At 38.9% G+C, this 25,575-nt stretch overlaps 1 protein-coding gene and 1 pseudogene across 2 annotated transcripts in view; one reads left to right on the top strand and one right to left on the bottom strand.

Annotated features, from left to right (window-relative positions):
* MSRB3 (methionine sulfoxide reductase B3) overlaps positions 1-25,575 on the top strand; it is a 150,562-nt gene that overhangs the window by 60,952 nt on the left and 64,035 nt on the right. For both annotated transcript variants that reach the window (XM_088800467.1, XM_019732461.3), the window contains one exon: positions 23,469-23,497. In XM_088800467.1, coding sequence (XP_088656593.1) covers positions 23,469-23,497 — 29 coding nt within the window. The remainder of the gene's footprint in view (positions 1-23,468; positions 23,498-25,575) is intronic.
* On the bottom strand, positions 5,127-5,504 carry LOC109447791 (small nuclear ribonucleoprotein G pseudogene; annotated as a pseudogene).

Raw genomic sequence — 25,575 nt, forward strand, 5'->3', positions numbered from 1 at the left:
TATATAAAGAACTCATACAATTCAACAACAAAAGAACAGACAGCCCAATTAACAAAAGGGCAGAATACCTAAAGAGACACTTTTCCAAGAAGGCATACACATGACCAACGTATATGTATGAAAAGATGCTCAACATCACTAGTTATAAGGGAAATGGAAATCAAAATCACAATGAGATACCACCTCACATCTGCTAGAATGGCTGTTATCAATACAACAAGAAATAACATGTGTTGGAGAGATTGTGGAGAAAAAACAACACTCATACACTGTTGTTGGGAATGTAAATTGGGACAGCCATTATAAAAAACAGTTTGGAGTGTCCTCAAAAAATTAAAAATAGAATTACCATACAACCCAGAAATCCCTCTTCTGGGTATCTACCAGAAAAATTTGAAAACACTTATTCATAAAGATATATGTATCACTATGTTCACTGCAGCATTATTCACAATAGCCAAGACATGGAAACAACTTAAATGTCCTTTGATGGATGATTGAGCATTTTCAGTATCATCAAATTCAGTGTTAGTTGAGGTCTGGGAAATTAGCACTTTAAAATAATGCTGGGTAGAGTGTGAATTGGTAATAACTTTCAGGATGACAATTTAATACGTATGTAAAAAGTCTTAAAATTTTGTGTGCCTTTGATCTAGCAAATACACTTTTAGGAATTTATGCTAAATTCATGTTTATGCATAAAGATAAAGCTACAAGGATTTTTAAAAAATATTTTTATTAAAATTATAGCTAACATACAATATTATATTAGTTTCAGGGGTACACTATAGTTCTTCAACACTTATATACCTAAAGAAGTGATCATCATGATAAGTCCAGCAACCATCTGACACTGTACCATGTTATCACAATATTATTGACTATATTCCCCATGCTTTACTTTACATCCCCATGACTTAATTGTTTTATACTTGGAAATTTGGACATCTTATTCTCATTCACCTTTCCGCCCTTTAAAATTTGTTCAATTACAGTTGACATTCAGTATTATTTTATATTAATTTCAGGTGTACGGCATAGTGTTAGACATTTATATAATTTAAGAAGTGATCCCCCTGACTAATCTAGTACTTGCACGGCACTATACCTAGTTATTACAATATTATTGACTACATTTCCTGTGTTTTACTTTACATCCCCATAGCTATGCTGTGACTACCCATTTGTACTTCTTAATCCCTTCTTCACCTTTTCACCCTGCCACGAACCTCCCTCCCATCTATCAGCCCAATAAAATCTAGTACCCATCTAACACCATACATATTAAAATATTATTGACTATATTCTTTATGCTGTACCCTACATCACCATAATTACTTTGTAACAACGCATTTGTACTTCTTAATCCCTTCCCCCTTTAAAATTCACCCACACGCCCAACTCCCCTTCCATCTGGCAACCATCGAAATGTTTTCTGTATCTATGAGTTTGTTTCTGTTTTGTTTGTGTATTTTGTTTTTTAGATTCCACATATAAGTCAAATCACATTGTATCTGTCTTTCTCTCTCTGACACTCAACACAACACCCTCCAGGTCCATCCATGCTGCCGCAGATGGTGAGAACCCATTCCCTTCCGTGGGCGACCAATATTCCATTGTATGTAATATGTACCACCTCCTTATTCATTCATCCATCGATGGACACCCACGCTACCTCTACATCCTGGACATTGTAAACAATGCTGCAATGAACATAAGCACACATCCCCTCCAAGTAGCGTTTTGGGTTTCTTCAGATAAAAACCCAGAAGTGGGAATACTGGGTCCTTCTTTGTCTCTTGTTATAACCTTCGTTTTAAAGAATATTTTATCTGGTGTAAGTGTTGCTACCTCAACATTTTTTTGTTTGTTTGTTTCCATTGTCATGAAATAACTTTTCCATCCTTTACTTTCCATCTGTGCGTGTCTTTCAATCTGAAGAGAGTCTCTTGTAGTCCGCATATGTAAGGGTTTTGTTTTCTTATCCATTCAACCCTCCTATGTCTTTTGTTTGGAGCTTTAATCAATTTACATTGAAAGTAATTGTTGATAGTTAGCTATTGCCATTTTATTATTCATAATTTTTATTTTTTTCCATCTTCACTCTTTCTAATGTTCCTTGTAATACTAGTTTGGTGATGACCTCCTTTAGCTTTTTCTTGTCTGGGGAGCTCTTTATCTGAGCATCCCTATAACCATTGTTTTGAATTCTGTTTCTGGTAGGTTGCTTGCCTCCATTTTATTTAGATTTTTCTTTCTGGAGTTTTCTCCTGCTTTTCCATTTGGGTTGCATTTCTTTGTTTCCTCGTTTTGGCTGCCTCTCTGCGTTTGTTTCTATAGTATTATGTAGGTAGATTTTCTATGACTCCCACTCTTGGCTGGGTGGCCGTATGTAGTAGGTGCCCTGTGGGGCCCTGGCACAGTCTCCATAGTCACCTGCTCTGGGTGCTCCAGGAGGGTCCCTTGTGTGGGTTGTATGTGCCCTCTTATTACAGTGGAGTCTTGATGGCTATTGGCATATCAGTGGGTGGGATTGACCCTTAGACTGATTGGTTGTGGGGTTTGGCCATGTCCACAACTTATGTGTTGTTGTGTAGAGGGCTTACCCAATGAGTGAGATTCGCCCCAGCGGGCTCTGATGCCCATTGAGAACACCCTTTGGCTGTGCCACTTCTGGGGCTAATTGGGTGGTACTCTGCTGTGGTCTGAAGCCAACCTCCAAGTACGTTGGTTCTGGGACCTCTTGGGAGGGACTCTGGTGCAGGCGGAGGTCACCCACTGCCTGTGACTGGCCAGGACTACCTGGTAGGAGCTACAAAGTGACCTGTGCTTGTTTGCTGCTGGTGCTAAACCTGGAGGCATGTGGGAGAGGCCATGCTGCGAATTGAGGATGTCTGCCACCTGTACTGGGCCTGCGGTAGCTCCACAAAAAGCCAGGACAACAGGACACCCCAAGGTGTGCTGCCACCTGCCAGCTCCCTTAAGGTTCAGCCACTGATAAAGTCTCATGCGGTATGTGAGTTGGGTGAGGCAGGGTCTCAGGGAGTCACTAGACTAGAGTGGGAAGAGCTGTGTTCACCAGGTTAATGTAGGTTCTGGTTTGGTGCTCGTGCTGAGCCTGGAGCTACTCAGCCAAAGTCTCAGAGCACATGGAGGCCAGTTGCCACCCACCTGGGGTCTGTGGACTCTGAGAGTTTTCTAAGAGAGAGTGTAATGTGGGTGGGGCTGGCTGCTCCCTAAGAAAGTGCATATGACGTTGGGGGAATTAGATGAGGCGGGGTCGCAGTGAGTCAGCAGGGCAGAGCAGAGGAGCTCACCAGGCCAATCAGATTCACATTTGGCCTGTGGGGGCGGGCTTAACACAAGAAAGATGGCGCCTGCCTGCTGGCTGTGCAGGAGAAGGAGCCCACACAGGGAAAATAGTGACTTCCTCCAGCACTTGCCTCAGGCCACCATACCTCAGTCTTCCCTGCTTCTGCCTCTGATGCCCCCCTGAGTCACTGTCCTCTGCTGGAGCCCAGGGTGAGTGCCTAGGAGTGAGAGAATTTGTGCGTGGGCTGTTTAAGGGAATGTCTGGGTTTCCTGCAGCTGTCTGCCCCACCAGGATGGTTGGAATGCCCACTGTTTTTCACAGCCAGATGTTGTGGGAGCTCCTCTTCCCAGCACCAGCACTCTGGGCTGGGGAATCTGGTGTGGGGCTGAAGTCCCTCATTTCACCAGGAGGAACATCTGAGATATTCCTCCTGATTCTCAGCTGCTACATGGAGGTTTGGAACCAGCCCGTTTCACGTCTTTGACCCTCCTACCAGTCTTGACGTGACTTCTTTATATCCTCAGTTATAAAACTTCTGTTCAGCTAGACTTCAGATGGTTCTCCAGGTTGATTGTTCTATAATTTAGTTGTAATTTTAATATGTTCACAGAAGGAAGCCAGCACAGTATTTATTCCGCCATCTTGGATCTCTCTCTCTCTCTACAAGAATTTTTTTTTTTTTTTTTTTTTTTTAAGATTTTATTGGGGAAGGGGAACAGGACTTTATTGGGGGAACAGTGTGTACTTCCAGGACTTTTTTCCGTCAAGTTGTTGTCCTTTCATTCTTAGTTGTGGAGGGTGCCGTTCAGCTTCAAGTTGTCCTTCCAGTCTTAGTTGCGGAGGGCGCAGCTCAGCTCCAGGTCCAGTTGCCGTTGCTAGTTGCAGGGGGCACAGCCCACCATCCCTTGCGGGAGTCGAACTGGCAACCTTGTGGTTGAGAGGACGCACTCCAACCAACTGGAGCCGAGCTGCTGGGAGCTCAGCGGCAGCTCGGCTCAAGGTGCCATGTTCAATCTTAGTTGCAGGGGGCGCTGCCCACCATCCCTTGCGGGACTCGAGGAGTTGAACTGGCAACCTTGTGGTTGAGAGCCCACTGGCTCATGTGGGAATCGAACCTGCAGCCTTCGGAGTTAGGAGCACAGAGCTCCAACCGCCTGAGCCACTGGGCCGGCCCTCAACAAGGATATTTTTAATCACTCTTTTTATGATTGCAAAAAGCAATTTAAATAAATAACCAGAATAGGTGTCTAGCTAACAGAACTATCTATTTAAAATACATATGGCATTTCAAATTGCAAAATAATATTTAATGATCTGGAAAGAAATTTAAAACATTTAAAGTTTACAAAGCCATAACTACATATGACCCCATATTTGTAAAATACACATATCTATAAATGTATAAACAGAAAACAATTTAGAAGGTTACATACTAAATGTTAACAGTAGTTATATCTGGGTTGTTGGATTATAGGTGATTCCCCCTCCCCACCCCCTTGTTTTTTGCTTATCTTTTTTATTTTTTTAAAACATGAACATGTATTTTTTGGGTAATAAGGAAATATTTAATATTATTTAATATTACCTTTACTCATTGTCTTACAAACACTGAACAATTTATTTTAAAATCTTCCTTTAAAAACATCTTTCTATCCCCAAATTTATCTTTTCCCAGTGGTAATTTGAAAGAATGAAATTCCAAATTTATTTATTTATTTATTTATTTATTTATTTATTTATTTATTTATTTATTTTGATTATTACAAAAGTTTATTTAACAAAAAAGTTAAACATGAAATCGTACTCGATCCAATTTCTATATTGTAGTAAAACAGCAGCTACTGCGATGGGACATGGGGAAACAGTTAATTTCTCTGGTGAACAAAGCCATTCTTTATACTTGTTCCAAGGCTTCTAACATGATGATACTATTTCCTCGAATTACCACCATTCCAATATTGTTCTGTTGCCCACTAGTTGCCATCTCCACACATTCATCTATGACAAGATTCATAAAGGGATCAAATCCCCACAATATTCCTTGGACATGTCTGCCACCGTTTAATTTCAACGATAACTTCTTGTCCATAAATTTTTTCAACTCGGGAGGGTGAGCTTTGCTCATGGTGCGTACTCAGCGAGCTCAAAAGAAGCCTCCAAACGGAATTCGTGGCCTTCCTTACGCTCCCGCCCCAAATTTATTTTTAAGAGCTCAGAGTCATTCTGTCTGTTTATTAACACGTTGCGTACGGATCACGAGAATCTTCATGAGGGATTTAAACCCCGCCATACGCAATGTGTTAATCTACTCACATCCCAAGCAGATACTTTATCCACTGCCTTCTCTTCTAAGTTGTTACTCTCTTTTTCTTTTCTTTTCTCTTTTCTTCTTTTCTTTCTTTCTTTTCTTTTCTCTCCTCTCCTCTCCTCTCCTCTCCCTCTCCCTCTCCCTCTCCCTCTCCCCTCTCCCCTCTCCCCTCTCCCCCCTCCCCCCTCCCCCCTCCCCCTCCCCCTCCCCCTCCCCCTCCCCCTCCCCCTCCCCCACCCCTCCCCTCCCCTCCCCTCCCCTCCCCTCCCCTCCCCTCCTCTCCTTTCCTCTCCTCTCTTCCTTTACCCTTCCCCTTCCTTTCCCTACCCTTCCCTTCCCTTCCTTACCCTTCCCTTTTCTTCCCTTCTTTTCTCTTTTTTTTCTCTCTCTCTGTCTCTCTCTCTCCCTCCCTCTCTCCCTCCCTCCCTCCCTCTCTCTCTCTCTCTCTCTCTGTCTCTGTCTCATCACTAAGTGACTGGTAATGGTGATGTTAAACCCGGGAAAGTTGGCCATTGGGAGCTTAAACTTAGCTCAAACCTTCTATTTACATACCTTCTCTTGGCCTCCATTTCAAGCATCATTTAAAATTTTCTCCCTCCTTTTGAGTATCTTCCATCTTCCTACAATTCTTACATGGTCCTCTTCCCACACACCTGGAGGTAACTGAAGAAGAATGGGACACCAAGTTCAGAATATTTGTATTGATATCCAAACAAATGTATTTTAATAAACTGTTTATCATGTTTAAGGGATTTAAAAAAAACACATTAGGACTTACCATATGCCAGGCATTATTTGTACACTTTAAAAGAAAATCATCTGCTTTATTCTGCATAACAAATGGAAAATCAAAGTTCACAAAGGGTGTGTAATTAACACAAGGTGACACTGGCAGTAAGAGATGGAGGACACAGATTCATGTCTGTCTGTTCCCAAAGGCTTTGCTACTTAGCTCCTATATTTTAATAACTCCCTATATTCAAGCTGATTATTCTTTTGTCGGAGTAATTCACCATCTGGTAGCTATCACACTCTGGTGTTAATTGGTGCTAATTTTCTGATGACCAAGTGACTATACTTGGATTTTAAAGTGGAGAAAGCTATGATTAAGGTATGAGACATGTGAGGTTAAAGTCACAACTTTTTCCCACTTACTGTGTGACTTTGAATAAGCTACTTAACCTTTATGAGCTTTAATTTCCTCATTTGTAAGGATAATACCCATGTCACAAGAACTTTAGAGAGGATTAAGTAAATAATGTTGAAATGTTTTGTAAGTGGAAAAAAAACACTGTAAATGTGAAGCATTGATATTAAAACATTACAAGGATTGGCATAAATTGTAGCTTTCAGAATTAAAATTTATTAGAGAAAGGGAGGCATGCCATTTATTTAGAGCAGAGACCAGAAGGTCAATTAAGTAAGTAATGCTTTAAAATTCTGGAAAAATTTGTCAGTTTGCTGGGCGATTCACATTCTAGTGGTTATTGCAGATGGATGTTCAGGATAATGAGTAGGAATTTGCTGCATGCAGGTGGAATAGGGAGGGGAGTGATTTTGCTTGTCCAGCACAAAGGCAAGTCTAGAGGAGCCCTGGGGATAATTGATAGTCCTACTCTCTTACAAATTGGCCAGCATATATCCATAGTGCTTTGTAGTTCAGTATAAGACCCTCACTTTAAAAGGCTGATAGACAAAATGGATCACATTCAGAGAAGAGCAACCCATGGTGAGGAGATGCAAAACCATGTCGCTGCAAGTGATGATGGAAGAGAACTGAAAATGCTTGGTTCAGGGGAGGAGGGGTCATGGAGCCTTCATGGTCTCCTTCAGCAGTTTGCAAATCTAGCTGTGTATTAGGCTCACAGATTCCAAGCCTCTCTATGCGGAATTCTGATTTAGCAAGATTGTGGTGGAGTCCAGAATCCGTTCTTTGTGTGTGTGTGTGTGTGTTTTACAGCTCTCTCCTAATTCTTATGTTTGTTTATCATGAGTCAGTGTGAGGCTTAAGGAAGATTTTGCTTTCCGATGATGTGAAAGCCTTGTAAGGGAGGGAACAAACATTACAGACAATAGACAGTAAGAGGTGAAAAGATTTATCAACCGTCTGAATATGAGATTGGTGAAAAAGTTGTTACTAATGATAAGTTAGATGTTTAAACCTGGCTTGGGAGGAAAGATAATACATTGTTTGGGAAACCTGATAGGTTTCAGGTTTTAACCTAAAATTTCAGGTACATCAATAGTCTCCAGTGTGTTATATTGACTGTTTCATCAGACTCCTCCTCCTACACAATGCTAGTTCCATGACATGTTAATATGTGTTGCATGAAAAAAAAAAAGAGTTCTGTGGACTAGTAGCACATAGGATTGCTTATTGGAAAACACTTGGTTACAATAAGTCAATGGTTTCTTTATTATAAAAATCAAGGAGTAGATTTATATTAGTATTTGCATATATTAGAATATTAGTAAACTAATATGCTCTAGGGGTAGAATGTTACACCTAGCAACTTCGAAAAATTTTGACCACACAATGTTTTCTTAGTTGAAGAACATGCGGTGAGGCTAATGTTACTGACAACACACGCTGGGAAATGCTGAAGCAGGCAAGGAAGGACTATAAGGCCTGTATTAGGATAAAGGCTGAAGTCAGATGTGCAGATGTACAGAAGGGATTGAACGAGACCATGCAATGCTGCACAGACTCAAAAGAAGAAGAGCCAGTTGTTGGGTTTGACAATGTTAGAGAACAAGTTTGGTAGAAGTAGTAGTGAACGTCAGATTGTGAAGATTTTAGGATACGGTCTCATGTTTTCAAACCACAAGCTGAAATGGAGATGATATGGTAAAATATCAGACGTTGGAATATCCCAGAAAACAGTCATCGTAGCTATGTTATTATAGGTAAGGTAGGAGGGGTGAGGCTAACTAACCTCTTATGACTAGAGGGAAAGCAAATTCAAGGGGAAATTTTACTTTTTGGATAGATTGAAGAAAGGTGTAAATTGGGATATATTTGAGGTATTAGAAATGAGGGAAAGGACAGGTAGAAGAAGCTCTAGAAAAAAAGATGAGCTTTTCTCCTTTTCGGAGGTAGGTGAAAGATTTTTTTACATTAGTAATTGTTTATCCATGAGGTGAGTTTAATATTTTCTTTTTTTGGATTGGTTCTTGTGTGTAAGTGTAGGAGCGGGTTTTCCGTAGAGTGGGAACTCAACACATAGCAGCTCCTAGTAGCACTGCCGCTCTTCCCACTGTTTGGGCAATTTACTGCATTGTAGCACCACCAGAGAGTAGACAGAGGAAGGAGAGTCGATTAAAGTCAAACCAGATAACTGTGTTCTGTTTATCATTCCTATATTTTATGCTCGTGGATTAGCTGGCTGTAACCCATGATTCCTTCTGCTACTTATAGTTGATTGTCTTGCATTGTACTTGGAACAAACTTATACTTTTGTTCATTTGTGTCTTGATTTGTTTTCCAGGGGTCATTCTAGTTGCAGATTTTCTTCTCTACGGAAAGTTGGCTTTTGGCTGCTGGAGATTTTCACATTTTATTTCCAAGGACTCACTTCAGTGTGTAGTGTTAATGGCAGTTGCATGACTCATACATAGTCTACATGAGCATAAATTAACTTCAGTACCTCTGTGCTGTGCCCTCTTTGACATTGCTCTGGAAGACCACCCAGAAGGTGGAATTTATACGAATGGCAAAGGCCCATTCAGTTTAAGAAACTTAGCAGCACTGACCAAATTACATCTGCATCCTTCAGGATGAACCAACCCCCCATTTGCTCCTGGTTGAGGTTCAAACTGTTGATCTTAAACTATAAAGGGCTTTATGGGCTGAATTATGGCCACTTTAAACAAGATCTCTTCCTTCAAATAGAGTGCTTCGCACATAGTGAGCACTCCATAAATGCTCATGGCTGACTATGCCTTAATGAGAGTTCAAATCTTCTGGTGACCTTCTTTTCATGGTTTCCAGATTTGAGGGAAGGCTTCTTGATCCTGAATGTTTGTCTTTCCTATTACTGTTGCTTGGGGGTTTAATGGAGTGTATATTTACTGACCACACAAAACACATCTTTTTAATGGTGAATCTTTTCAGGTGATTTGCTGGCCCACTCTGAGTAATTTCATGGAACCTAAGATTTCCTCATTGGATTCATGTCGCCAGAAACAATAGCTATGAAATTAAATGTCTTTAATAAGTCCACTAAGAAAGTACAAATGTATTATTTTTACCTGCCCTGGGACTGAGTCTTTACTTGCAGAGTTTTTACTTGTTTGGTGTTTAGTTTAGTGCTTCCCCACAAAGATAACTTCACAACAACTTGTGAATGTGGAAGTTTGCACCATGTGACAGGAAATTTTTTACTTCCTCATTGGGCAAAAAGTTCCTTTGGTAACATAATAGGTAACATAAACAAATTGAAATAATTAGAGAGACGGGATGCTTTCATATTTTAAGTAGGAGAAGTCTTCTTTGCTTTAAAGGAATGCCATCCAGGTCATGGTTTTCATATCATCTGGAGAACTTACAAGTATACATTTCTGAACTCTTTAATCTCTGCTTTTTAAAAGCTTGATGTAATTTGGATAATCATACATCCTCTAAAATTGTTGAATTGGACCTAGAGAACCAGTGATTTAGCACTAATTTTTGTTCCAAAATTGGGTCAAGAAACATTTTATACCTTCTCTTTTCAAGACAGTTAATACTTTTCTATTGTAGAGTAGACTTTTGGTATCTTTATGATTTAAAAAAAAACCCAAGAGAATTATGGGACCATACAGCTTGAAACTTTCTTATTGATCCTACAGCTTACAAGAATAAATCAGGAATTAGCAACAAAAGAGGTGGCAAAATGACTCCAAAACAACAAAACCTACTCTTTTCTCATTTCCCCCCCATTTACTAAATAAAGGTACTATTTATTATCTACCCAGTTACTTGAGCAAAAAACCTGGAAGTCATCCTTGATTAGTCTTTCCCTCACCTTCTGTCTCTAATCTACCACCACGTTTTGCACTGTGCACTTTTAAAATGTCCTCTGAATCTGGCTCCTCACCATACTCATTGCGTCACCGTCATCTTTAACATCTTTCACCCGAACTACTGTGATGGTTTCTCTACTTGGGCTTTTTTTTTTCTTAGTAAACTTTATTTTTTGAAAAGTTTTAGATTTGCAGAAAAATTGAGAAGATGGTACAGGTGCAGAGTTCCCAAATACTCCCTTATCCAGTTTCCCCTCTTGTTAATATCTTACATTTGTATAGTATATGTGTTATAATTTATGAACTAATGTCAATACATTTTATTAACTAAAGTGCATTCTTTTTTCAGGCGTCCTTAGTTTTTATCTAATGTCCCTTGGCTGTTCCAGGATCATATTCAGGGTATCACATTACATTCAGTCATCCTGTCTCCTTAGACTCCTCTTCACTGACAGTTTCTCAGACTTTTCTTATTTTTGATGACCTGACAGTTTTGAGGCGTATTGGTCAGGTATTTTGTAGGATGCCCCTCTGTTTAGATTTGTCCGATGTTTTTCTCATGCTTATACTGAGGTTATGGGTTTTGAGGAGGAAGATCACAGAGATAAAGTGCCGTTTTCACCAGCTCCTATCAAGTGTGCTGCACGTACTAGCAACGTGACATCACTTTTGATATTGACTTTGGTCACATGGCTGAGGTGGTGTTTATTAGGTTTCCTCACTGTCAGGTTAGTCTTTTATCCCCTTTCCATACTGAGCTCTTGGGAAGGAAGTCACTATGCACAGCACAGCCCACACTTAAGGAGTGTGCGTTATGCGCCCCATCTTGAAGGCAGAGTATCTACATAAATTGTTGGGAACTCTTCTGCATTCTGCAAGGGAGATTTGTGTCTTATTTCTCACTTATTATTTAAGTAATCATTTATTTGTATCAATATGGACTCATGGATATTTATTTTATACTTTGAGTTATAATCCAATGCTATTTTGTTTATTTTGTTGCTCATATTGTTCCAACTTTGGCTATTGGGAGCTCTTTCCTTTGGCTTCTGTGTTCCTTTGACAAAGCCCCAGCAGTGTAGGGGTTTGTGTGTGTGTGTGTGTGTGTGTGTGTGTTTGTTTGTTTTTGAGCCCTTTCTTACTTTCTGGCACTGCTTGATGCTCTAGGCTTATCTTGTATACTTTCTGCCCCAGTCTTAGCATCAGCTATTTCTGCAAGGGGCCATGATTCCTTTTATTAGGTTGGTGGAAAAGGAATTGCAGTTTAAAACATTGAAAATAATTACAAAAGCCACAATTACTTTTACACCAACCTAATATTAGAGAATAGTATTAAAAACCAAGATCTGGGTGTTAAGTGGGCACTATGATTTGGCTGTTGGCTCATTGTAGTTCATTCTTCACAAAACAGGGTGAAGATTTAAATTATTTAAATTAGATTATAAATTGTTCTTTAAAACTTCTGACAATTTTATTATTGTATCTTTGAAAACATCACAGCTTCTTACAATGGCTTTTAAAGTTGTGATCTGGCCCTTATCCACTCTGACTTCATAGCTTACCATTCTTTTTTTCATTCACTTCTTTCTCGATACATAGGCGTCTGTTTGCTCCTTCTTCTCTTCCCCTCCCTCTGTCTCTCCCCTTCTTTTCCTCCTCCGCCTTCTTTTTCATGACAAGCTTGGGTTTTTGCATTTGTCTTTGCTTTGGAATCTCAGCCAAAGATTCCATTTTGTACCCACATTGCATGTGGGCTCCTCCTGATTCTTTAGGTGTCAGCTGAAATGTCATCTCCTCCTAAAGCAAATCCCTGACTACTTTATTTAAAATCGCTCTCCCACCCCCACCCAAGGAACTGTCTATTCCATTACCCTCTAGATCTTATTGCAGAAGGCACTCTGTGTGAGCCTCTAACTGAAATAATCTATGTAGTTTGCTGTCTGACTCTTTCTGCCAGAATGTGAACTGCATCTTAGTATCCCAGAACCTGGAACAGTACCTGTACATGGTCCGTGCTCAATACATATGTTTAATGGATGAATGGAAAAAAGAATCAATGACTTTCTGATACATTTTGCCCTTGAAAGTTTGCCTTAGGCTAGGTTTAATTGCTCCAACTAGAAATGCTAAAATTTTGAGTGAAATATGAATTTAATTTAAGAAATATGAAATGAATTTTAAGAGTCTCATGAAAATTAGTTCCTATAGTCAATTTAATTATTGAATTGTATAATCCTAAAATTCTCAAGGAAATTTTATTCCTATAACGTAAGGTAATGGTGCTTCAACCATTATCTACTTAGTTTCCCAAAATCTGTATGGAATAGCAGATATTATTAGCCTTACTTTGCAAATAAAAAACACAACTGACTTTTTAAGATCTAAATGGCTTTTTTCAGGCCTTCGTAGAAACAGAGTAGACTTAAAACTGGAAATGCGATCTTTTCTCCATGGTTTCTTTACTCCCAATTTATGTTTTTTTTCTTTTTAATTTTGTGTTGCTTCTTCTGTTTGTGTACAGTGCTATCTAGGAAGTGAAGGGCTCTGGGTAAACGTATTCTCTAGACAACCAGAACATCTATTTTAACACTACAAATATTAACTAATGATTTTTGAAATATAATGCTGTCTAAAATAATACACTTCCATGTCTTACTAACTGGCATAATTAAATAATTTCTTGACTTGCAGCTATCATTATGAATATTATTTATTAAACTGCGTTATAAAACAGTGGTGCGATTAAGCCTTAATGAGCTACGTAGGTCTCTACTTGTTGCTTTAAAGGATTCCTATAGAGTTCTCTCAAGTGCAGAGAGCGATCCTCCTTTATCTTTTCATCTCCATGGGCATCCTCAGAGGCTGTCGAGGTGTCTAGTCTTTGCCTCTACGCTCGTCCACTCTGGATGGCTCCTGTTTGAGTTTCTTTTGTTGTCTCTCTAAAATGTTTGATCGGCCAATAATTGTGTCTAGCACTAAGCTGCTAGCCACAACTTCTATTGTTCGATTTTTGATTAACAGCCTAGAATAGAAATGAACATGTCCAGGGAAAATAGGCAACAAAATATTGTGTGTAAAACGGACGTAGGGCCATAAATGTTACTACCTCCCAAGGTTGCGTCATCCCCCAGAGAGCACATGACAAGTACGTGCACAACACCAGTTGTATAAAGGACCAGGCAAAACCGTTGGAAACATTCACCCACAGTGCTATGAAGAGACAAAGAGCCCATGGACCAGAATCTTATGGTTTGCCTACTGGTGGTCTCTGGTAATTCACAGAAGCAGCTGCCCAGCGGTCAAAATGTAGGTAAAGCGTGTTGGCAGAATATGATTAAAAATAATGAGGAAGAATAGAAATAGCAAATATACTTTGTACTAAAATGGGTTAACATGTATAAGAGCTGTAGACATTTTTATTTCCAGCTAATGTCTGTTTTTGGCTTTTATTGGAGGTTTGAGGTTGCTAAATATCTTACTGAAGAAGAATGAAGTGTAGTAGTTTCTTAGGGCCGTCATAACAAAGTACCACAGGCTGGAGGGCTTAAACAACGGAAGTGTATTGTCTCACGCTTCTAGAGGCTGGACGTCTGAGATCAGGCTGTCAGAAGGGTTGGCTTCTTCTGAGGCCTCTCTCCTTAGCTTGTGGATGGCTGTCTTCTCTCTGTGTCTTTACATGGTCTTTGCTCTTTTTGTGTCTGTGTCCTCATTTCCTTTTATCATAAAGACACCAGTCAGATTGGATTAGGGCCCCTTTGAATGCTTTATTTTAACTTACCTCTTTAAAAACCCTATTTCCGGTTGGCCAGATGGCTCAGTTGGTTGGAGCATGTCCTCTCAACCACAAGGTTGCTGGTTCGACTCCCGCAAGGGATGGTGGGCTGCGCCCCCTGCAACTAGAAAAAAACGGCAACTGGACCTGGAGCTGAGCTGCGCCTCCACAACTAAGACTGAAAGGACAACAACTTGACTTGGAAAAGTCCCAGAAGTACACACTGTTCCCCAATAAAGTCCTGTTCCCCTTAAAAAACCAAGAAAAAGTTAGACGAAAACAACCTGAACTTTAAAAAAAACACACACAAAAAAACCAACAACAAAAAAACCCTCTTTCCAAATACAGTCACATTCTGAGGTACTAGGAGTTAGAACTTCAACAAACGAATTTTGGGAGAACACAATTCAGCTCGTAGTATACTCTATTCTCCTTAATACTGTTGTCTTGAGCGTTTTGAATTTATTTTCAGTAGCTGACAGATTTTTACTTGTAAAACTTATTCTCTATAGAGATGTAAATATACACAAGAAACCAATGATTTTAAAGGAAACATAGACTAAGTGCGATACATCATACAAGTAGGAAATGATATTGGAATTCAATGAAGGCAGTTATCAGTATGGCCTAGAGAAAACCTGTGGAGCCTGGGAGCCAAAAATGGCCTTAACAGTTAGCTGTTTTTTTCAGTCTTATCCATCTGTAGTTTCGAGTTCTACAGATGCAAATTTTTATTACCTCACATTTACTTTTCCTCTGTTCTCTGTTCTCCCTTTCTCTTTGTTCTTGGGAATTGCAGCAAAATTTAGGTAGCTTACCTCTCTCTGGGATAGTTTGTGTGGAGCAACATTAATTTGTTTCAAGTGCCTCATGTAGCTAATGAGGAAAATGGGCCTTACAAGTCAAATGACTTGTCCTGGTTTCTGAACTAGAATCTAGATCTCCAGATTCTTATTCCAATATGCTCTAGAGTGCATTGTGTGACTATTTTAGTTAGAGGATGTTTTATTTGTGTTGTAAGGAAAATTAAGATTCCTTTTCTGTATTGTATAATCAGGTTAATTATTTTACGTTAGCCTTCCCTCTTAAATATTTCTAGTTTCTTCAATTATTTTTATTGCTATTCTCTCTTGTTTTTTCTATATCATTTGACACTCATATTAAAATTGCGTCACAAACAAGATCTCAACCAGAGTAAAACATTCTTTCTTTTTATAATATAGTACTGGTTTTTTATTGTATTTTATTTTTTTGTATACAGCTAAAATGTTGCTCGTTGTACCTGTAGCCATAGGTAAACTTTATTTAGTATCCTTGCTTCGATAAAACCTACCTTTTACTCAATTTCTAGTATGTGCCAGGTCCTAACCTAAGCATTTTGTAGTAACATTTAATCTACACAAAATTTAAAAAGGTAAATAAATGATTCCCATTCTGTAGATAATGAAACTGAGACTTAGAGTTATAATTCATTCTCTAAAGTCACGTAGGGTATAAAACAGAAGGCCTGGGACTGGGCTCCGGTCTGTCTGTCTCCATTGGCTGCCTTTTCCATGATTGTTACCTCAACAGTAAGTGCTTCATAGATCACACCACCTGCTGCATCATCTCCAATATATCAGGGTGACAGTGACCCCAGTGAAAGTGCCAGGGCCTGGTTAAAAGGAAAACCAACCAACCAACCAACCAAACCAAACCAATAGTATCAGTGGAAGCAGAAGTGTGCCTACGGGGTGAGGAGTTTATACAGACATGTTATTCTGTAGTACCTTACGGAGCCCAATGGAAGAGTCTGTCAATGAAGGAAGAGGAAACATTGTAGATGCCTCATGGTAACTGAACCTGAAGGTTCTCTTTAACGGGCTCGTGGAAGGCATCTTCAAACAACATAGGGGGCACTTGGCTGCTCTTTTGCTCATGATTGCCTGGATTTCTAAATTCTGGTTTTTTGATTTATGTTTTTCAGTTTTTAAAGAATTAAGCATGCAGTTAATGGGCACCTTTTATTTGTAACTTTTTCTGTTTTTAATTGTGGTGGCAAACATGTCTTTAAACATTTACACTCATTTTTTTTTCTTTCTGTGTATTTTTCTATCTTTTGTATTTAATCACATCATTATCATAAAAATATAGAGACCTAAGTTTTAAATACAGTAAGTAGATAGTTCATAACCTAGTATTGCTATAGCAATATCAGTTAGAATGTGTTGGATTAAGAGTACCAGAAATATCCAAGTAAAAGTGGCCTAACAATGCCCGACTTGACGGTCTAACTCAGCAAGAACTTACAGAAATGCTGTTCTGTAATTGGAATGATATTAGAGTTCTGGGTTGGCATTTCTGTGATTTTCTTGGCCTAACCCTCATGGTTACAAGATGGCTACAGCAGTTCTTAGTGTCATTTCCCAACGTGTAGTAACTTCAAAGGCAGAAACGAACAGAGAGTAGAAAAAGGACCTTCTCCCTCAATCACTCCTGTCCTTTTCATGGAGAACAACCTTTCCAAGAAGTATCCCCAGCAGACTTCCTGGGACCTCTCACTGCTCAGACCTGGGTTACATGTCTGTCCTCGAACCAATCACTGACAAAGGAGGATAGACTTGCCATGATTGGCTGGTCTACTGACGATTCATTCCTGGGTTGGACGCATTTTTAGCACCCTTCAAAAAGTGGAATTCTGTTATCAGGGAAAAGAGAGAATGGCCATTAGATAGACAACAGATGGTGTCTGCCACAATTATTGAACTCTTTTAATAGGATCAAATAACTACACGAACAAATGTAGAATGACAACTCTGACGAGTACAAAGAAGGAACGACTGGGGATGTAAAAGTATAAAGGAAAGGTATTTAATTTAGTCTGGCCACTCTTTTTCAAAGAATTGATAATTAAGCTAATATGTGGAGAAAGTTTTAGGAGTTAAGTAGGCAAAGGGGTTAAGGGATACTTATGAGTGGGGGAGGGGGAGGAGAAGGGAGCATTCCAGGCAGAGGAAGCATATTATGTTTATGTAATGAAAAGAGGAGCATAAATATTCACTGCTACTATTACTCGCCTCTGGTCTGATGAAGGTCTTTGACTTACTTGTAGGAGTAAGAAGAAATATGTAGACTTATAAGTAGGATCCTGAAATATTGGAATTTCTGAAAGTATTCCATTCTTTGAGGGGATAACAGAACAGGTTATTTGACCTGGATTGTCCTAGAAAATCCTTGATATGGAGTTGTCACATATAATGCACTTACAGGCAAAAATCGGTCTGCCCCTCCTATTCCTTCCCTCTAATAATTTTCTGTAGCTGGAATCTTTAGTTGACATCAATTAAAAACAGTAAGAATAGCACCCACACTCTTCTACATGTCGTCTGAAACCTTTTGGAACACTAAATTCATTACTCTGTAGTTCATACTTACATGATTCCCATTTAAAAAAAATTTAATACAATTGAACAGGAAGCAAAAAGCAGTGTTCTATGAGATTTTATGGGTTCTTCATAAGAGACAGTAAGAAATTTTAAAATAAAATAACTTTTGACTGCAATACACACAGAACTTTCATGGACACTGGGTTATTTCCTATCAACAGAGAATGGCAATTTTATAAATTTGACCAAGACTATAGAACTCTAACCAATGACTAAAACTGTTCTCTTTTGAAAATCTGCAACTCTATTAGCAAAAGAAAGCATATAGTATGTATTTTAATGGTTTAAAATGTAACAATAATACTTAAATTCTCCTAGCATCTACCCTTTATGGTTTTTAAATTCATAAAATCTTTTCAGGTTTTAAAAATTTGAAAGTTTTGGTTTCAGCCTTTTTTAATGTGGCAATATTCTTACAACTCCTCTGATAAGACTCCACAATAATAGTGGCTTAAACGTGATAAAAGTTGGGATTGATACGGTGCTACCAGTGTGCGTGTGCCTTCAGCCCAAGAAATGGCCACAGGGTGTTTCTCTAGGCTTGGCTTCTCGCTTAATTGGCTGTTTCTGCTCCTGGAATCACATCTCCATTCCAGCCAGTGGGTAGAAGAGAGGAAGAAGGGGTGAGGGTGCCATCGTTCCCTTTAAGGGTGTAATTCAGATGTTACCTACTTTTCAGATGTTGTATACTATTGCTTGTGTCCTTTTGGCAAGAACTTAGTTTACATGGTCACAACTAGCTACAGGAGAAGTGGGGAAAATTGTCTTACCTAAGGCAGCCATGTTTCCATCTAAAACTCAGAGATTCTATTTCTAAAGTAAAAAGGGGGAGAATGGATATTGGAAGACAGTAATAGTCTGTGCTGTATTCACCATCTTTTGGTAATTGCCAAAGGAACTGGTTGAATATGTTTAAGCTTAAATGTAAGTATGTAATGAGGGTTAAAATGGGTGTCAGTGGAGACACAATTATATTTATACATCTTATACTCCATAGAACCTTACCTTATGCATTTTTTTATATCCCTACCATCCAGCTTAGTATACTATTGAAAAGCGCATGAGAAATGTGTTTGGAATGAATGAACTCTTTGCTTTTCTTGTATAATCTGTATTGTTTGAATTCCTTTTTTTTTTTACACTTGCCATTTGTTTGTTCCACTCTATATTTTACTTACTCTCTTAAAGAGGATTTATGTATAGAGATGAGTCCATAATATGATAGCGAGTACTTTGTGTCCCTGTGTATTCAAGTGTGTAGATTGATAGAAACCTGAATTAATTTATACCATAGGACCAATTTTCCCTACCTCTCACACTGACAGTATTAACTTCGATTGTTATGTTTATGTTTTCATTATTAATAGAGTAGCTGTATTTTTTGAAGCTTTAGGACTGTGAGAATTCTGAACATTCTTGTGTTTAAGCTGATACACGCGGTCATTAATTCGTTGATGAAGATATTTTCTCTGTACTTTATGTGTGTATTTACACATTGATCAGCTCCCCTTATAGAAGATATGATGGTCTGAGGAATAAAAATTTTCTGATCTGATTTTTCATATCTTCAAAGAGACATTTTATAGAGTTTTGGGCCACTATGTCTTGTTTTTGGCCTTCTGTTAATTTATAGATCCATTTGCTCATGTGTTAGTTCCTATTACAAATTTTTAATAACTCTTAAATGCCAGGTGCTGTGCTAAGTGTTGGAAATAAAGGCGGATGCGACCCAGTGTGTACCTTGCCGAGGATAGTGTTGGGGCAGCATGGTGTCGGGCGTGACATGCCAGGGCTCACACTGTAGAATAGCCAAGGGGTAAGCAAGGAGCTCTGGGAGGCCAGGGGGCAGGCCAGGCGCTGAGTCGATTGAGGTGAGTGAGTCTTGGTAGTTGAGTAAAAGTTTGTCAGTGATGCGCTGTGGGAAGGGCATTCAGAAACTGAGGATACTGGATGCCAGCTATGAAATAAGATGGCAGCGGTTCGGTTTGGTGAAAGTGAAGGACTCAGTGTGGGTTAGAGGTGGAGCTGGAGGGCTGGATCATGGTGGGCCCCTCATACCCCATGCACAGCAGTGCAATTGGATGGTCCTAGGTCAGTAGTTTTCAAACGTTTTTTTCTATGGCCCATAGTAAAACACACCTTTTACATTATGACTTATTACCAGGCCTGGCCCTCACCTTTGCAGGGCCTGAGCAAGAGATCAAATGGGGATACAATATAGCTAATTATTTTAAAAGTTATCAATGAAGGCAATAAACTGTTAGAAAAGGATATACCAATCTACCTTGACAGGTATATATACATACACACCTTATAGCAAAAACAATGTGTCTTCATTGATGCCAGATAATTGAGAACAGTGCGGATTTAATTTTGAGAGAACTGAAAATTCAAGAGAACTGAATATATATTTAGTGATGGAATGGAATTTCTAGTCACTAAATTTTAGAAGGCAAAATGCCCAGGGAAGGTGAGTAATACAAACCTAACATTTATAATCTCCCCATCACCATCCTCTAATTGTACATTAAGTCTGCTTTATCCAGTGATTGGCCTTCCACTACAGTCTAGTTGAGATGCTAGATCAGATTTAATTTTGACCTCCACCCAAATGCTGTTATTAACCCTGGGGAAATGCAGAGACAACAACTACGCCAAATGGGTTATGGACTCCATAAGAGAGACACCTTCTTTCTTGTCTTTATTGGGGGTGGGGCTCTTTCATTTTTGCCAGAGGCTCTGTCTTCCTACCCGTCGCCCCTTCCTTATCCCCACCAGCCAGGCACCTGAATTTCAAGGCCATCTAGACCCCATGAGTCCGGTCCAAGGGGCCGTGTCTGGCGCCTAGCTGCTCTCAGCTCCCCACTCTCACAGGAGGGTTTGAACTACCATTCTCTGAGCAAGCACACAGAAGAGGGGGGAAGGCAGATTGCCTTGTCCTCTTTGTCCCCCCTTTCTTCTGTCCTCAGGTCCAAGCTCCTTCCTTCAAGTTACAGCCTTTGGCCACACCTTGGGTTGGAGGGAGACACAGCAGTAGCGCAACCTGAACTGAAGGAAGGGCCCACATAGGCTGAGAAGGCCAGCTCAGGTCCGTGAGGGGACAGAATGCTGGAGACCTGGGTGCTTGGGGCCTCAGGTAGAAGACTGGTGGAGAGGAGGGTGCAGCCAGAGGAAGGCCAGACAGATGCTTTTTGCTTCCTTGTAAGTGTAGTACTGGCTGGTACACACATTTGTGAACACACACACACACACACCTAAAAGTTGTATAAAAGGCGTATGTTCTCAATATGTGAAGTTCATTCTGTCTTCTGTTCTATTTCAGTTTCCAAAAACTACTAGCTGTAATCTATTAAATTGATTTTATAATCCAATAATGGGTCAATTTGTAACCCAAGTTTGGAAAACTCTTCTCTAATGGTTGGGGTGGTGGTAATGTGATCAGATTAGTGTTTTGGAAACATCTGTCCGCTTCAATGATGGAATGAAAGGGGTGGGGGGGGATACCGGTTATGAGATTATTGAGTCAAAGATAGGCCTTAAGAACCGTAAGAGTGAGGCTAGAGAGGAGGGGAAGGTAGTAGAATCAGTAGGTCTTGGTGACTCATTAGATATTGGAGGTGCAGAAGAAAGCTACAATAATGTCATGATTTCCAACTTAAATGATAGGGAATATAGCAGGAGAATTAGTTTTATGGGAAAAAAAAAAAAGTTCAGCTTGAGACCTGTGGCATTTTCGGTCATGGTGTAACATTCAGGTAATATTATGTGTTAGGTGGAGAGAGTTTTAGTAAAGTAGACACTATAACACGGCTTTTGGATTTAACACCAGGAAGCCACTGAGAAACCTTAGCAAGGACAGGTCATAGTGGTTCAAAGAGTGAATATATTGGGAGATAAGGGAGGGAAGACATACAGTAAAGGATGTAGTCTGTCTTTTCAATAAACTTGATTCTAAAGCCAAGAAGAAAGGGGGCTAACAAGAGCAGGGCATGGGTTTGAAGCAGGGCTTTTATTTAATTCTGGAGAAGACAGGAGAAACCCGGGGAGACCCAGATGTTGAAGGTACGGCAGAGAGGAGTAATTCATGCAGCCTGGTTTCAGGGGAAATGAGAATGTATTTTAGGAAGAATACCTCTTACACAGGTAAGACGGAGACAAGGATGTATGTGGAGGCAGAAGGTCCCCTCAAAAGACAAACAGCAGGCGCTCTGTCGGTTCTGTGGTGACAGAGGTGAATAAGGCCTAGTCCAGTGGGAAAGATGAGATAGGCCAGGAAACCAGCAGGATGTGTGGTCAGTGTCATCTGGAGTTATGCTCAGGGATGCTGGAAACAAGGAGAGGCGTGAGGCAAGGCTTTCCAGAACAGGAGAGAGGACAAAAAGTGAAAACGGGTTTGCTCCTGAAACAGGCCTCATGGACATCTACGAGAAGGATTGAGATGAGGATTGTGGTAGGCCCCGGATTTGGGAAAAATGTGGACCTGGATTATAGCAGTGATTATTCATAACCCTGTTTATAATAATAATTTTTTTGTTCTTACAATTGATTGACTTTGTTTAAGCCTCAGGTGAAACTTTATTTGTAAATCCCTGAGAAAATGAATTTTTTGACAAAGGAAGCTGCTTCTTGCTTATCCTTCCCTCTTCCCCGCTCCCCCCCTTGATGACTTCTCTTGAAGCTAATTTAGGTAAAGAAAGCCACGGCTTCCAAAAGTGCTTTGGTACCCTGGCATAATTTCAAAGAAATCTCCTTTCCCACTTAGTTAACTACATTTCCCCAGGAAAAAAAAAAAATCTTCTCTGTCAATGTAACATCCTTTAACAGGACTCCTGCTGGTCGGTTCTTGTATCTTGGGGTGGCAGCTGTGGACATATATACTATTGAGTGTTAATGTGTGATATAAATCCGACTGCAGCGTGCTCACTAATTGGTTTGAGAGCGAGATATAGACAATGCTGTCTCAGAGTCGCTTGTGTAGATAGGCCTAGTCTCAGGGTTAATTCTGCTTGACAGCCCGTCAGCAGCATCTTGAGAGTAATTACCCAACAGAAGTTTTCCCACAGCCGAACCGAGAGCTTCAAAGGCTTCTGAATTTACAACCAGTATTAACCTATATCTGAAACATAATGTTCCCACAAGGGCTCAGATTTTTTTTCCTCCTACTTATTAAATGTATGGGGGTTACTAGGTTCATTTACTTTGTGAAGAACTTAGTGAAAAATTATTTGGTGTTGAATATCTGTAATACTTGAAAATCTTTAATAATAAGGATAGTTTTAAGTTTAAGGTTTTTTTTATTGCTTTATTATATTACTGAAACAAGTTAATCTGTACAGGTTGGGTGCATTTTTTTTTTTTTTTACACAATTTACCCTCTTTCAAGAACAAGCTAAGAAGTTAATATCTTTTCCATACTGTGCTGTCTCTATGGATATGTGCATGTTTAGGGGACCTAGGGTAATGTGTGCTTTTAAAATGGTTAAAATAAATATGTATTTACATTTCAAAAAGCTATTTTACATGTTGACCAATGTACTGAAATCTATAACTATTGCATCTCCCCCCTTTCACCCCCCTCCCATAAAATAACAGTTATTGTTTAACAAGCAATTTTTGTATTGTAAAAAAATGTCTTTCCCTTTGCAGGTCAGAAACCAAATTTGACTCTGGTTCAGGTATGTTTACATTAATAATGTTATTCTGAGTATATTTTATTTACATTATTCTCTGAGGAGTAATTCATCAGATCAAGAACCATTTTGATTTTAAACAGACGAGGCAGTCTCTTTTCAAAACATGAACCCCACCTCAAAGCAGGGCTATTAGCTGCTTGGAATCATAACTTGAGATGTTCACTCTGGGATTCTTGATACTTCTGCAATAAGCATTAAATGCTCTCTATCTGCAGTTTTATTTTAAAAGCAGATGTGGGGGGTGTACATAATCATTGCTCAAAACAGAATATTATTCTCTCAGTGGACAAACCATCCTGAATGATTTGAAGATTCTCTGCAAGTGACTTGTCATCAAATGTGGGTAATAGATACATTTCATCCAGCAAACTATAGAGAGTTTTGGCCAGTAGAAATAGTTACCTGTCTGTAATGTATTAGTTATTTTTTATTTGTTTTGTTGGGGGGTACTGGAAAAATTAAGGTCACCTTAAGCCATTATTTTATATCTATTAAGACAAAATTTACATTCTCACAAACACTGGCATATCAGTCTCAGTAGATGTTTTCTTCTTCTTAAGCATGAATGTAGTCATATAATCCTTGTTTGACTGTGTCTCTATGTCACTTGCTGAGGTTTGGGAGTTCTGAGTTTCTGATGGGGTTTACAATTAAAGCACAAAAATTACCTTATGTACAGGAATTACGCTCTTTAGTGAACTTTTAATAGATAAGTAAACATTAATTTTTAATTCCAGGAGAAAATAATTTACAGGAAAATATGTAACTTACTGAACTTAAAAGTAACGTCTACTCGGGTTTGAATTCCATTATGTTTTAACTTTAAAAAAATGTTTTTGTTTCTTGTGTTCACAAAGGAACCAAGACTATATATATTTTTTTGATAATGGTGTTAGGGAACTAACATGCTCTCCTTCTTGAGAAGCCCCATCTTTCTTTCCTTGTATTGATGTATGAATTGCTCCAATTTCATGAGACTCTTTAAATATGAAGTCTGTACATTTGAGTTAACAGTTTCACCTAATTGGAGAACTGTGATTCCAGAAATCTTTCCATTCTGTGTATTCTTGGGCTTCTAAATCACATGTGACAATGACAGTGTAAGATAAACATTTCTAGTTTACAAGATTGACTATGTGGAGCCTAAAGGCATGGTGGCATTGTATCAGCTATTTGACTTGTTATTAATTCATATAAGGTGACTCAAAATAGGGTGGAAGATCCTTGTCATTTTTAATAGTTAAAATCTTTAAGTGTAATAAAAATAAATGAATGAAATTGATGGAGAATGAATTTTTACATAAAAATTGCATGTCTTTCATTGCCAGTCAGTCACTAAATGTTTATTAAGAATCCACTTTGTTATAATCTGATTTAATTCCTAAACATCAAGTCAGAAACTAGTTTTAGGCCACAGGATCTGGAATATAGCTTTTAAAAATGAAAATGTCCACTAGGTTCATTTTCAAGGTAAAACCTGGAAATAGCGTACAAAACTGAAATATTGGGCAGCTATTGTCAAAGTTGGAAAATTTATGTTAAATTTTCAAATCCAAATTAAAGTGTGCTGCTAAATTCCTGTAGTGAAGGTTAGTATTTATTATGAAAATAGTTAAAACATCTGTACAGACACACATCTTTCACTCTAGTGAGCAAAGATTTTGTTCATGATTCTTATTCTTTCTAAGTCCTATTTCTTTTTTAATGTCTATCATGGAGAACATCTGCATGTCTTTGAAAAATATAAAGTTCTGTACTGTGAAAAATAGTGACTACTGATTAAAAGTTTACTTTTTTACATTTTGAATTTAAATTATTGTGGAAAGAATTTAGATGATTTCAAGAAACAGATAGTTACTCTTTTCTTATAAATTCTTAGCTTACTATCAAATGGGGGAATCATAACAAAGATAGCTAGAAATGTATTCTTTGGCATTCTATATAGCATGCAAATTTTGGTTAGAAATAAGGTAGCATATTGAAACAATTAAATGTATGATTTTAGTAGGTTCAGATTCTCTATTGTTCATCAAATACAGAAAGTAAACTAACTCTGTTTA

Source organism: Rhinolophus sinicus, chromosome 1 (assembly GCF_057876585.1).
Source record: "Rhinolophus sinicus isolate RSI-liver-muscle chromosome 1, RSI-T2T, whole genome shotgun sequence".
Classification (NCBI taxonomy): Eukaryota; Metazoa; Chordata; class Mammalia; order Chiroptera; family Rhinolophidae; genus Rhinolophus; species Rhinolophus sinicus.